We start from the raw sequence: 13,298 nt of genomic DNA, 5'->3' as shown, positions 1-13,298 counted from the left end.
ACAGCCAATTGTGCGCTAGTTTAAAGTGCCGAGCTTGTACACCGAGACTAATAACCACGCACACTGAATTAACTTTGATTCAATTCCATGGGCGGGGGGACCGCACTCTTACGTCAAGTTGCGGTTGGTCTGAAAACCGCTCCAATTGGTCCACCGTTTTTATGATGTTAAATTGAAAAAAAAAAGGACTGAAAAAAAAAATTCCATTTCCTTTTGATTACAGGTCCCGTCGCCCATCCTATACAATCCTCAAAACAGTCAAATAATGGTGCATGACGGTCAGCTGACGTGCTCCATAGTGATAAACAGACGCTGTTTCCCAAACGGATTCTGTACACGCGATTTGAAGCGGAGAGAAAGTCTGGCTTTTGGATGCGTGTTTAAACTGACATACACACATAATTAATAATAATAACATATAGAGATGTCGGTCTTGGTGGGTTTTTTTCCCAAACACAACAAATTTTGTCTTAAATGAGCATAAAAAGTTAGGAAAGCAGTCGAATGCTTTCATTATAACATTAGAGATGTACATTTTTAAAGTGACACCTCTTATTGAATGTAATAAAACATCTTAATAAATGAGAGATCCATTCGTTGCTCTTTAATCAGAATGTGTCAGTTATACTGTGAAGAAACGGCTTATGAGATTTGATAGCTTGATTCTATTTCATTATACCAGCTAATAATTTTAATAAGCTGAACTGTTTCCTAATGTATTTGCTGCTAATGTATATTTTTATTTTGTTGATAAACATTTTAAAACATTTTACTGACCATTTAGCTGTTTATTTACAATGAAACAACTCCAAATGAACAGAGGGGAATCACTTGTTATGTTGGGCATATCCCTTATTTTCACATCCCAATGTTGACAGGTATGAGGTAAGGGATTTTTTTTTTTTTTCATCAGTTTAATCATTCGCCAGGCAAATTTATATAACTCTGATCCCATTACACATCAAAGTTTCGTGCTTAGAAGGTGCATTGGGAAAAAAAAAATCAACAATTAAAAGCACGTCTGGAAGTTTTCATGTGCTCTTGATATTCAGGCTGTAATTTAAATCGCAAGCACATTTACACCAGACACAGGAAGATGATGTCATTCTATCACCATTCGCATGATTTATGATTTATAAGTCTCTCGCCGCACATGTTACAGTGGATCTGACCATTTCTGAAGAATTTCCCAGCTGTCATCTTAAACCTGTGCCAATATTGGAGAGACACCAGCTATTTAATAGTAAACATCCTGCAGTAATGACACCGTTTGACCCTTTTCCCAATGTTGTTTGCAAAGTAAGCACTCCTCATTTGAACTCTCGTATAGATGATAAATATTTGACAGAAACACTCACCAAGCCTGCATTTAGAAGCATGCATGTAGAAGGTCATCACTGCAAACGTTTTTATACTACTTTAACTCATTTTAATATGTTAATTGGTGTTCAACTGCAAGCTACGCAACGTAACGTTAATATTTGTAGCCAGCTTGACTTGTATACAGTCTTTACAGTGTGCATGGTCACACTTTATAGTAAGTTTGCATATATTGTATATAGTGTATGTATTTATTAACATGAACGAATAATCAACAATACTTAATCCAGCATTTATTAATCATACCTCAAGATTTAATAATGCATTATTAAAGTCTTAAGTTCTGCTTGTTAACATTAATTAATGCACTGTGTGTGAGTCAGCAAGAACTAACTATTAATAGCTTTGACAAGAAGATTAAACAGTAACAAAGATGAATGAATACTGTAATAAATGCATTGTTTGCGTTAGTAAATGGATTACCTAATGAAACCTTATTGTAAAGTGTTACCAAATACAGAAAAAATAATAATAAAATAGTTTTTAATAAATTTTTATATTTATAATAAAAATGTATTTAAAATAGTTATTGCCTTCAGAATAAATTTTAAAATGTAATTTATTCCTGTGATTTTAAAGCTGATTTCCCAGCATTATCATTTCTTTAGTGTCACATAATCAATCAAGCTAATATGCAAAATTTGCTACTCAAAAAGCATTCATTATTATTATTTTTATTATTATTAATATTATAAATCTAAAAAATGTTGGATAACCTTCATTTAAAGGTAAAAATAAGAATCAATATTCTTATTCAGCAAGGATGGATCTTTTATAGTGTGAAAATTTTTAAGTACTACTGCAACATACATTTGAAGTCAGAATTATTAGCCCCCCTGTGATTTTTTTTTTTCTTTTTTAAATATTTCCCAAATGATGTTTAACTGAGCAAGGAATTTTACTCACTATGTCTGATAATATTTTTTTCTTCTGGAGAAAGTTTTATTTGTTTTATTTCAGATAGAATAAAATCAGTTTTTATTTTTATTTTTTTTTACATTTTAAGTTTAAAATTATTAGCCTCTTTAAGCAATGTTTTTTTTTTTCCGAGGATCTACAGAACAAACCATCGTTATACAATAACTTGCCTAATTACCCTAACCTGCCTAGTTAACCTAACTAATCCTTTAAATGTCACTTTAAGCTGTATAGAAGTGTCTTGGAGAATATCTAGTCAAATATTATTTACTGTCATTATCTCAAAGATAAAATAAATCAGATATTAGAAACTATTACAATTAGAAATGTGCTGAAGAAATCTCTCTGTTAAACAGAAATTCGGGAAAAAAATGGCTAATAATTCAGGGGGGCTAATAATTCTTCTAAGACTTCAACCGTTTATATAAATTGAATCATTAATTGAGCACCAAGTATAATGAAAAGTATGTAATTTTACCACTAGAGGGTGTGTAATCGCAACAAACAAAGGTGTACTTTGCTGACTTAGTGTGAAATCATAGAAGTTGTGGTCTTCAGCCATGAAGTGAAACTAAGAAACATGAAGCAATTGCTGATGAGAGGCGATGGGGTCGCATCAAAATAAAATAAAAAATCCTAATTGATCCCTGTTGTCAAAACCCAAAAAAAATAAATAAATAAAAAATCCACAAATTGATACAATTTTGACCACCAAAATAAGGACACAAAAAGTATAATAATATAAAAATTGTATTCACCTGAAAGCTTCAATTCCAAATACAATTTTACATTGAATTTTGGATCCTTACTATGCATGTAAACTACCTTGATGTCAAAGCAACATCAGAAAACATAAAAAATAAGTTAAATTAGATTCGATTTATACCAATTTTTGATTTAATGCCAATTGACTTAAAACATGTAAAAAGATGACAGGATTGTCCTGTATATGATTTTTATGCCAATTTTAGATGCCATTTTGATTTTGTTTTGACATCAAGGTTGTCATCTAATCAAGGTGCACACTGGGAGGACATTCTTCATCTGACTAATTAAAACTGCTTGTTTCTCTGAATTAGAACATTCTTTAAAACATTTGGCATAATGCAAGTATAGTACACAAGTCAGCAAAATATTTACACTACCTGACAAAAGTCTTGTCGCCTTTCAATGTTTAGGAACAACAAATAATAACTTCTTCTAGTTGATCATTTGGTATCAGAAGTGGCTTAAATGAAAAGCAAAGGTTTCTAGATTACGCTTATTTTACCACAATAAAATATGATCATGCCTTGATTATTTAATGATTTAATTAGGAGAGTAAGGTCTGACTTTGCTTAGACAAAAGTCTTGTCATTTAACAGAAATAATGTCCAGTATAGAAAATAGAGTCATGCTGCTGTGGAAAATCCTTTGGATTCATCTTCAATGCCTCCTCCTTCATCTTCCCCCAGACAAGCTCAATATTGTTCATGTCAGGTGACTGGGCTGGCCAATTCTGGAGCACCTTGACCTTCTTTGCTTTCTTTGATGTGGAGGCTGAAGTATGAGGAGCGCTATCCTGCTGGAGAATTTGCCCTCTCCTGTGGTTTGTAATGTAATGGGCAGCACAAATGTCTTGATACCTCAGGCTGTTGATGTTGATCATCCACTCTGCAGATCTTGCACGTCCCCATACTGATTGTAACCCCAAACCATGATTTTTCCTTCACCAAACTTGACCGATTTCCATGTGAATCTTGGGTCCATCCTGGTTCCAGAAGGTCTTCTGCAGTATTTGTGATGATTGGGATGCAGCTCAACAGATGATTCATCAGAAAAATGCCCCTTCTGCCACTTTTCCAAATGATCAACTAGAAGTCAAGTTATTATTTGTTGCTCTTGGGATCGACAGCAAGACTTTTGTCCGGTAGTGTACTGTTCCAGTGGTTTAAGATGTTAAACGAAAAAAATCTGAAACATTGTGCCATTATTAAAATAAATCTGGGTTAGCTGCTGTTTATTTATTCGTTTATCTTGTCAGATTTGCTCTCGTAGCATTTCTAAATGACAGAGCTTCATCTGCCCCAAAAGACTGCAACATTGTTCTCGTACAATACAAAACTTTTGTCCCCGCCATTGTGGCCTGTTCCCATGGGGACACTTTGGTTGCATGTGAGAAAGGAAGTAATTGGGTCATTTTATAGTTTATGTGAGATGGAAAGAGAGCTCTTGAAATGACACAGGCCGGTTTGGTGCCTTCGACCGCAGCTCTAATTGACGGTTTCCTAAAACAATATCCTGACTTCAGTCTTGGGGAAATAGAAAGAATAAGAGGGGAAAGTGGAGAAAGGAGTGCATGAAAAGCTCTGACTCCTCCTCCCCTGGCCAAACAAGGGCAGAGTGCTTCTGTGTTAGAGGATGATATCACCAGCAACTGGGGCAATGCCGTTTCACACAAACATTCACCTTTCACTGCGCTCCTGACATGCTGGAATGCCATGGCTAGTTCGCGCTAACTAAAGCTGTGCACTTCGCAATACGTTATGCATGGACTTACCTTGACTTCTGCTGTGGATGGTGAGTTTGAAAAGTCAATGCAGATGAGCTTATAATAGTCGGTCATGTTTGGATATGCTATAGCGTCTAAAGTTCTCAAATGTGCGTGGTTAGGAAATGAGATCGTGGATTTATGAGGGAAATATATGCTTGTGGACTTTTTTTTGTTCCTCTGGACTGAGAGACTCCCGCTGAGCTGGATCAGTGTAAACATTCACCAGCATCAGGGACCTTGTTGGCACTCATTCTGCTGTTGTAATGTGCTAGTAGACTTTTTACCAGGTGGGGACTTTCCCCTCCTGCTGATGTGCCAGCTACCCGTGAGCTGTTTCAGTTCTGTGATCATGCAAGCATGAAATGTTGAGTAACTACTGTCAAGGAGGATCACAGAAGCATGCGGACGCTGGTCCTTGTTCTCTAAACTGTCGTGCTTATCTTCTACTCCTGCTCTCTTTCTTTTATATGAAAAAAGACAACATGAAAATTCTGTTCCGTTGGATTTACAATTTATAGGCTGTTTTTGAGTGAAACTGTTTTTGTTAAAATGATGAAGCGATAAAGAAATTTATTTTAGATACAAATGCTGCAAATTTTATAAAATTAAAAAAAAAACAACAACAAAAATGTCAAATTCATTTTTAGACCACATACTGTATTACCAATGATTTACTAAAAGCACATACAGTATGTCGTTTTGCCACTACATGGCATGTATTCACAACAAACAAAGGCATAGATTTATTACAGATTTATTAAACAGATATGTTTATTAAATATTGTTTATTTGTCACCAAAGATATTTAAAAATTGAAAGATAATACAATTAAATTCATGCTAAATATTGCTAAAAAATTAAAAATCATGTAAATTTGGGTGTACTAGTTTTTTGGACCGTTATTGTAAGTTATTTTGTTAGATAAGCTCCAGATTTAGCTTCAGTGCTGACTAATCTAATGTTCTTTATATGCACTAATATAATATTGGATAGCTTCCTATTAGAAATATGAATTTAAAAGAGAGATTTGTGTGTGTGTGTGTGTGTGTGTGTGTATGTATATATATATATATATATATATATATATATATATATATATATATATATATATATATATATTTATATATATATATATATAGTTGAAGTCAGAATTTTTATCCCCCTTTGAATTTTTCTTTATATTTTCAAATCGATTTTTATCAGAACAAGGAAATTTTCACAGTATGTCTGATAATATTTAGCTGTATAGAAGTGTCTTGAAAAATAACTAGTCAAGTATTATTGTATTATTTATAGTAATAGTATAAACAGGGAGGTTAATAATTCAGGGGGGCTAATAATTCTGACTTCAACTGTGTGTGTGTATATATGTGTATATATATATATATATATATATATATATATATATATATATATATATATATATATATATATATATATTTATATATATATATATATTCTTTTTTTTTTTGAAAGAGAGAGAGTGAGTGAGTGGGTGGGTGGGTAAGTAAAAACTATGTACTTACTTTGTATAGAGTCAAATATATATGCATATCCACATTTTCTTTTAAACTTTTGTAACAAGAGGGCAGAATATTAAAAAATAAATTAGTAATTATACAATGATAAATAACCTAACCTAAAAAAAAAAAAAAAAAAAAAAAATATATATATATATATATATATATATATATATATATATATATATATATATATATATATATATATATATATTATTAATTAATCAATAATAATAAAAGCATTAATAATAATAATATTTCTAATAATAAATGAATAAATAAATAAAATAATAGTAACAATGATAATAGTAATAAATACTAGATATAAAATTTGACCTTTAATTTGATTGTGAATATATTTGTGATTTAATGTGAATGTATTTGTCTTTGTTTCCGCCAGACTCAAGAGACTGCTGGAGCAAGAGAAGGCATACCAGGCTCGCAAGGACAAGGATCACAGCAAACGTCTTGAAAAAATTCAGGAGGAGTTGGTAAAGTTGAAATCATTTGCCCTGATGCTTGTGGATGAAAGGCAGCTTCACATCGAACAGATTGACCAGCAGAAACAGAGGGTCCAGGATCTTGGCAAAAAGCTACATGAAAAAGAGCAGCAGTTGGAGATCATCAACAGCAAAGCTAAAGAAGACAGCCAGGAGATCAAGAGACTGGAGCTCGACATTGAACATAAGGCCTTTAAATTTTTGCAGGAACATGAGGAGATGACCGCCAAGCTGGCCAAACAGGAGTCTGAAAGTCGACAGCTGCGACTAAAGCTGGCCGGCCTGTCCCGCAGGATTGAGGAGCTGGAGGAGACCAATCGCACCCTGCAGAGGTCTGAGGAGGACCTTCAAGACCTGCGGGACAAAATAAGCAGAGGAGAATGTGGGAACTCGAGTCTAATGGCTGAGCTGGAAAACCTTCGGAAGAGAGTTCTGGAAATGGAGGGCAAGGATGAGGAGATCACAAAAACAGAAGCACAGTGTAAGGAGCTAAAGAGGAGGCTTCAGGATGAGGAAAATCACAGTCGTGAGCTGAAACTGGAGGTTGAGAAACTCCAGAAGAGGATGGTGGACATGGAGAAACTGGAGGGAGCTTTTAATGTGAGCAAATCTGAATGTTCCCAGCTGCACTCCAACCTGGAGAAAGAAAGAACCTTGACGAAGAGCTTGGCGTGTGAGTTGGAAATGGTGAAAAACCATATTAAAGATCTTGAATGTTCAGAATCGAGACTGGAAAAGGCAGAGGTGGGTTTAAAAGACGACTTGACCAAATTAAAGTCTTTCACGGTGATCCTGATGGATGAGAGGAAGAGCATGGCAGAGCGAATCAAGCAAGAAGAGCTGAAAAGTGAAGAGTTGAACAAGCTGTTTAAAGCAGAGCAATGCAAGGTCATGGAGGTCACGGAAAAGCTAATTGAGGAAAGTAAGAAGCTTCTTAAACTGAAGTCCGAAATGGAGATCAAAGTGTCGGCTATTACTAAGGAAAAAGATGACGTGAAGTCTCAACTTGCAAGTGAGGAAGAGAAGCGACAGGATCTCAGCATAAAGTTATGTCAGATGCAAAGCAAAATGGATGAGCAAGAGGAGGCTGAGTGGCAGTATTCAAGAAACCGAGCGAATGTGGACAAAGTTGGATTTGCTGAAGAGGACAACAAGGTTAAGGAGCTCACAGTGGAGATTGAGAGACTCAGGAACCGTCTTAAACAACTTGAAGTGGTGGAAGGTGATTTGTTGAAGACTGAAGATGAGTATGACATGCTTGAGAAGAAGTTCAGAACTGAGCAAGACAAGGCTAACACTCTTTCCCAACTCCTAGAGGAAATGAAGTCGCAGATCACCAAGAACAAGGCTATAGAAAAAGGAGAATTGGTGAGCCAAGAAGCTGAGCTGAGGCTACGCTGCAAGATTGAGGAGGCCAAAACAAGAGATCTCAAAGCTGACGTAGAGGCACTAAAGGAGAAGATCCACGAGCTTATGAACAAGGAGGACCAACTCTCTCAACTTCAAGTGGACTACACTGTTCTCCAGCAGAGGTTTGTTGAGGAAGAGGATAAAAAGAAAAACATGAGTCAAGAGGTTGTCAAATTAACCAAAGAGTTGGAGGCTACCAAACGTTACAGCCGTGCCCTTAGACCCAGCATGAATGGAAGAAGGATTGTTGACGTTCCTCTTACTTCCACAGCAGTACAGACTGACGCAGATATAAACGAATACACCGAAGATGAGACTCCGGCAGTGTTTATTCAGAAGTCGGTTCTGGAGGAAAATCACATCATGAGTAATCTGAGGCAGAAAGGTCTTAAGAAGCCAACTGTGTTGGACCGTTATCCACCGGCAGCTACAGATTTGGGGATGAGAAAGTCTTGGAACCCTTGGATCAAGAAGAAAGAAGCTGTTACAATCACTCAGGATGTTCCTGCAACCCAACAGGTCAATGGAACAACATCACGACAGTCACCAGAAATAACCATGTCTCAGAAAACAGGTCAGCCCCTTCATATTAAGGTGACTCCAGACCATCTAAGCAGCACTGCCACATTGGAGATCACCAGTCCACGTGCTGAGGATTTCTTCTCTAGCACTACTATCATCCCAACTCTTGGGCTCCAAAAACCTCGCATAACAATCGTTCCTACTTCCATGTTGCCAAAATCGAAGGTCAACGAAGGGGCAACAGAACGAATGAAGTCTCCAGTCACCATAACTGCCATCTCCAGAGCTAAATCTCCAAGCAAAAGCTCAGAGCATCCCACTTCTCCTCTGTCTATTATAACTGTTAGTGCGACCCCGGTGTCCCAAACATCCCCGGAGCCCCATGAGATGACCATGGGTAGAGCGGTATTCAAGTTGACTCCTGAAAAGCAGACAGTTCCTTCACCCATCCGCAAATACAACTCTAATATTATAACCACAGAGGACAACAAGATCCATATCCACCTGGGGTCACCTGGGTTCAAGAAAGCTCAGGATGAGCGAAGCGGCACCGTGACCGTCTGGCCTAATGGGTTGAGTTCAGACGGTAAGGAGATGCCAACAGGGACGGTTCTGCGTTCTCCTAGACAGACGTCTGCTAATATCGGGAACATGATCCAGGGAAAGGTGACCAGTAGCATCACGATAACCCCCATCACCTCGGCACCATCCAGGTCAACTCAGTCTGTGGTGAGGACCAGATTTATTACGTTTCATTACAGGGGTGGTAAACTCATTTTCATCGAGGGCTACTTCAGCATTATGGCTTCCCTCAATGGGTTGGATAATGGTACTACTCCTTAAAGGGATGGTTCACCCAAAATGAAAATGTTCTCACTATTAACCCACCTTCAAGGTACTCCAAACATTTATGAAGGACATATATAAAGATGAAGGAGTGTCAAAGGGATAGTTCTGCCCAAAATAAAAAAAATAATCATTGTTTATTCACCCTGAGTTGGTACAAACCTTTACGCTCCATTCACACAGGGCTTCAGCGTCAACGCTTGACTGAAGGCGTGTCTGAAGTTGGGACTAATGGGATCGTCATAGCAGCGTCAGCCAATGAAATTCAGTCAGCAATAGGCTACTGTCTAGCTGGTGTATTTGCATACAGTGATCTGATTGGCTGACGCTTCCATTGAAGCTTAAAAAGTTGAGCTAGTCCCAACTTCTGCAGCGGTGCCGACGGATCCACAATGCAGTTCGGCAATGCCCGACGTCACCCATTTAAAGTTAATACGAAGCATTGATGCTGACGCCCCGTGTGAATGGGGCATTATTCATTCATTCGTTTTCCTTCAGCTTAGTCCCTTTATTCATCAGGGGTCCCACAGCGAAATAAACTGCCTAATAAACCACTTATCCAGCATATGTTTTAAATAGAAGATGCCCTTCCAGCTGCAACTCAGTACTGGGAAACACCCATACACTCTCACATTCACACTCATACATTTTGGCCAATTTAGTTCATCCAGTTCACCTATAGCGCATGTTTTTGGACTGTGGGGGGAAATGCCAACAGTCATAAATGCCATAAATGCCAACTGGCCCAGCCAGCACTCAAACCAATGACCTTCTTGCTGTGAGGTGACAGTGCACTGTAAGAAAAAAAAAATCGTAAAAAAAATAACCAAACAATGCAAATTACCAAAATTTTATGGTTTTTGTTTGGCAGCCGTAGCTGCCAGTCATTTGACCTTTTTTATGATTTTTTTTTTTTTTTACAGAGCAAGTAATTACAATTTATTACTTTAATTTTACGTAATTTTAAATGTACTTCATAAAAAACAGGAAAAAACACTGTAAATAATACAGCAATTTAATTATATAAAACAGACAAATTGCTGTAATTTGTCATTACTTATATAGTACATAAAATAACAGTCAAGCTGTTAATTTACAGATATTGTTTGTAATTTTTACGGATTTTTGAATATAATTTAAAATAACAGAAAAAACACTGTATAAATAATACTGTAATTTCCCTGTATAAAAAACAAAAATGTCAGTAATTTGTCTTTAATGATAAAGTACCTAAAATTAAAGTTAAACTGTTCATTTAGAGAGATTGTTTGTCATTTTACTAAGTTCTACATATAATTTTAAATTACAAAAAATTACTGTAAAAAATTTAGGGATATTTTCGGTAAAATTAGTTTTTTTTTTTTTTTTTTACAGTGTGCTAACCATTGAGCAACCGTCCTTAGTAGGAAAAAACAAAAAAATATGGAAGTCAATGGTTACAGACTTCCACTATTTTTCTAAACATCTTAGAAAAGAAACTCAAAACGTGTTGTTATGTGGATGAAGTAAAGGGTGAGTAAATGATGATAGAACTTTCATTTTTGGGTGAACTTGTCCTTTAACATACTGTTAAATAAGTAACCGATAAATGCATGTATTTGCATAAATGTAAAACAAATGTTATGTCCTTGCGTTATCTCAAAAGGAATCATTTTATCAGGTTAAGAAACCCAAACTACCTCCATGTCATGATTTTGCCAAGTATGATGTGATTCTGGATTAACATCTATGCTGATCCTTTTGCTCGAATATGAAATCCATAACGTTTCCCGACCCCTAAACCCAACCATAACTGTAAGTTATTCCCAAAATCAGTGGGGAATAATAGTTGGATAACAATCATGTAGAAGTACATAAACCTAAACGTCAGCCTAAGCTTAACATAAACTGTAAACATATCCCTTAATTTTGATTGGCTGATTGAAATGTTGTTCCAGGATCAACATAGATGTTAATGCAGGAACATGTCCTACTTGGTGAAATCAGGTTGGCGACATTACTCTATCAAAGTAAATAAGAAAGACAAATATCATGAGACACATTATTACCTTTCTCCAAAACTTCGTCACATTTGAGATAAGCAGAAATATGGAACAACTAGAAATTTTAAGCTGGATCTCAAAACAAACCTATGGGAGATGTAGTTTATACACAATATACACTCACTGGCCGCTTTATTAGTCTATTAGAGATCTGGTGACTGTTGAGGCCATATGAGATCAGTGAACTTGTCATTGTTCAAGAAACCAGTCTGAGATGATTCGTGCTTTATGACATGTTTTCCTACTGGAAGTAGCCATCAGTAGATGAGTACACTGTGGTCATAAAGGGATCGACATGGTCAGCAGCAATACTCAGGTAGGCTGTGGCGTTGACATGATGCTCAATTGGTACTAATGGGCCCAAAGTGTGCCAAGAAAATATCCCCCACACCATTACACCACCACCAGCAGCCTGAACCATTGATACAAAGCAGGATGGATCCATGCTTTCATGTTGTTGATGCCAAATTCTGACCCGACCATCCGAATGTTGCAGCAGAAATCGAGACTCATCAGACCAGGCAACGTTTCTCCAATATTCTATCGTCTAATTTTGGTGAGCCTGTGTGAATTGTAGCCTCAGTTTCCAGTTCTTAGCTGACAGGAGTGGCACCCGGTGTGGTCTTCTGCTGCTGTAGCCCATCCGCCTCAAGGTTGGACGTGTTGTGAGTTCAGAGATGCTCTTCTGCAGACCCCGGGTGTATATCGAGTGGTTTTTTGAGGTACTGTTGGCTTTCTATCAGCTAGAACCAGTCTGGCCATTCTCCTCTGACCTCTGGCATCAACAAGACATTTGCGCCCACAGAACCATTCTCTGTAAAGCCTAGAGATGGTTGTGCATGAAAATCCCAGTAGATCAGCAGTTTCTGAAATACTCAGACCAGCCCGTCTGGCACCAACAACCATGCCCTGCTCAAAGACACTTAAATAACCTTTCTTCCCCATTCTGATGCTCAGGCTGAACTGCAGCAGATCTTCTTGACCATGTCTACATGCGTAAATGCATTGAGTTGCTGCCATGTGATTGGCTGATTAGAAATTTGTGTTAACAAGCAGTTGGACAGGTGTACCTAATAAAGTGGCCGGTGAGTGTACGATGAAAAGGAGCATGGACTTTTTATTAAATTGCTATATATATATATATATATATATATATATATATATATATATATATATATATATATATATATATATATTTGCTATGTATAATGACCACCTTGAACTTGAAAGAAAGACACAATTGAGATAAATTCTGCGCATTTGCAGCTAACGCATTGTGCATTCTTTATCATTCACACTGCCAAGTTTGCATTGACTTTGTATGTGATTTAGCCCATATGCACAAATACACTCTAAAAAGTAATACCTAGATCTACCTTACAAAAAGTGAGGCAAGCCTGCTGCACTGGATGTTTTAAGTTAAGTCAACTTCCAGCCTTTTTTAAGTATAATAAACACTATAACATTACTTAAAACAAACGCAACAAAAACAAGTTGAGCTAACCACGACCGTAACATTTACTCAATGTCAGTTATTCAATGTACTTAAATTCACATTTGGTGTGAATCATGTTCAAAATTAAATGATATTGAAGGCCGAATGTGAGTTTGACACCCCTGCTTTATT

The 13,298-nt window shown here is 36.6% G+C and overlaps 2 protein-coding genes across 13 annotated transcripts in view; one reads left to right on the top strand and one right to left on the bottom strand.

Annotated features, from left to right (window-relative positions):
- The window catches only part of LOC141379466 (uncharacterized), a 275,167-nt gene that overhangs the window by 10,073 nt on the left and 251,796 nt on the right, over window positions 1–13,298 (bottom strand). The gene's annotated exons all lie outside the window — the stretch shown is intronic.
- filip1b (filamin A interacting protein 1b) overlaps window positions 1–13,298 on the top strand; it is a 97,416-nt gene that overhangs the window by 68,830 nt on the left and 15,288 nt on the right. For 8 of the 12 annotated variants that reach the window (XM_073933754.1, XM_073933755.1, XM_073933753.1 and 5 more), the window contains one exon: window positions 6,752–9,512. In XM_073933754.1, the coding sequence (XP_073789855.1) occupies window positions 6,752–9,512 (2,761 nt within the window). Of the gene's footprint in view, window positions 1–4,732; window positions 4,858–6,751; window positions 10,421–11,003; window positions 12,426–13,298 lie in introns of those variants that run through there. The other 4 variants (XM_073933758.1, XM_073933756.1, XM_073933757.1 and 1 more) reach the window with 2 other exon arrangements.

This window comes from Danio rerio, chromosome 20 (genome assembly GCF_049306965.1).
Source record: "Danio rerio strain Tuebingen ecotype United States chromosome 20, GRCz12tu, whole genome shotgun sequence".
NCBI lineage: Eukaryota > Metazoa > Chordata > Actinopteri > Cypriniformes > Danionidae > Danio > Danio rerio.
This window is presented reverse-complemented; position numbering and strand designations above follow the sequence as displayed.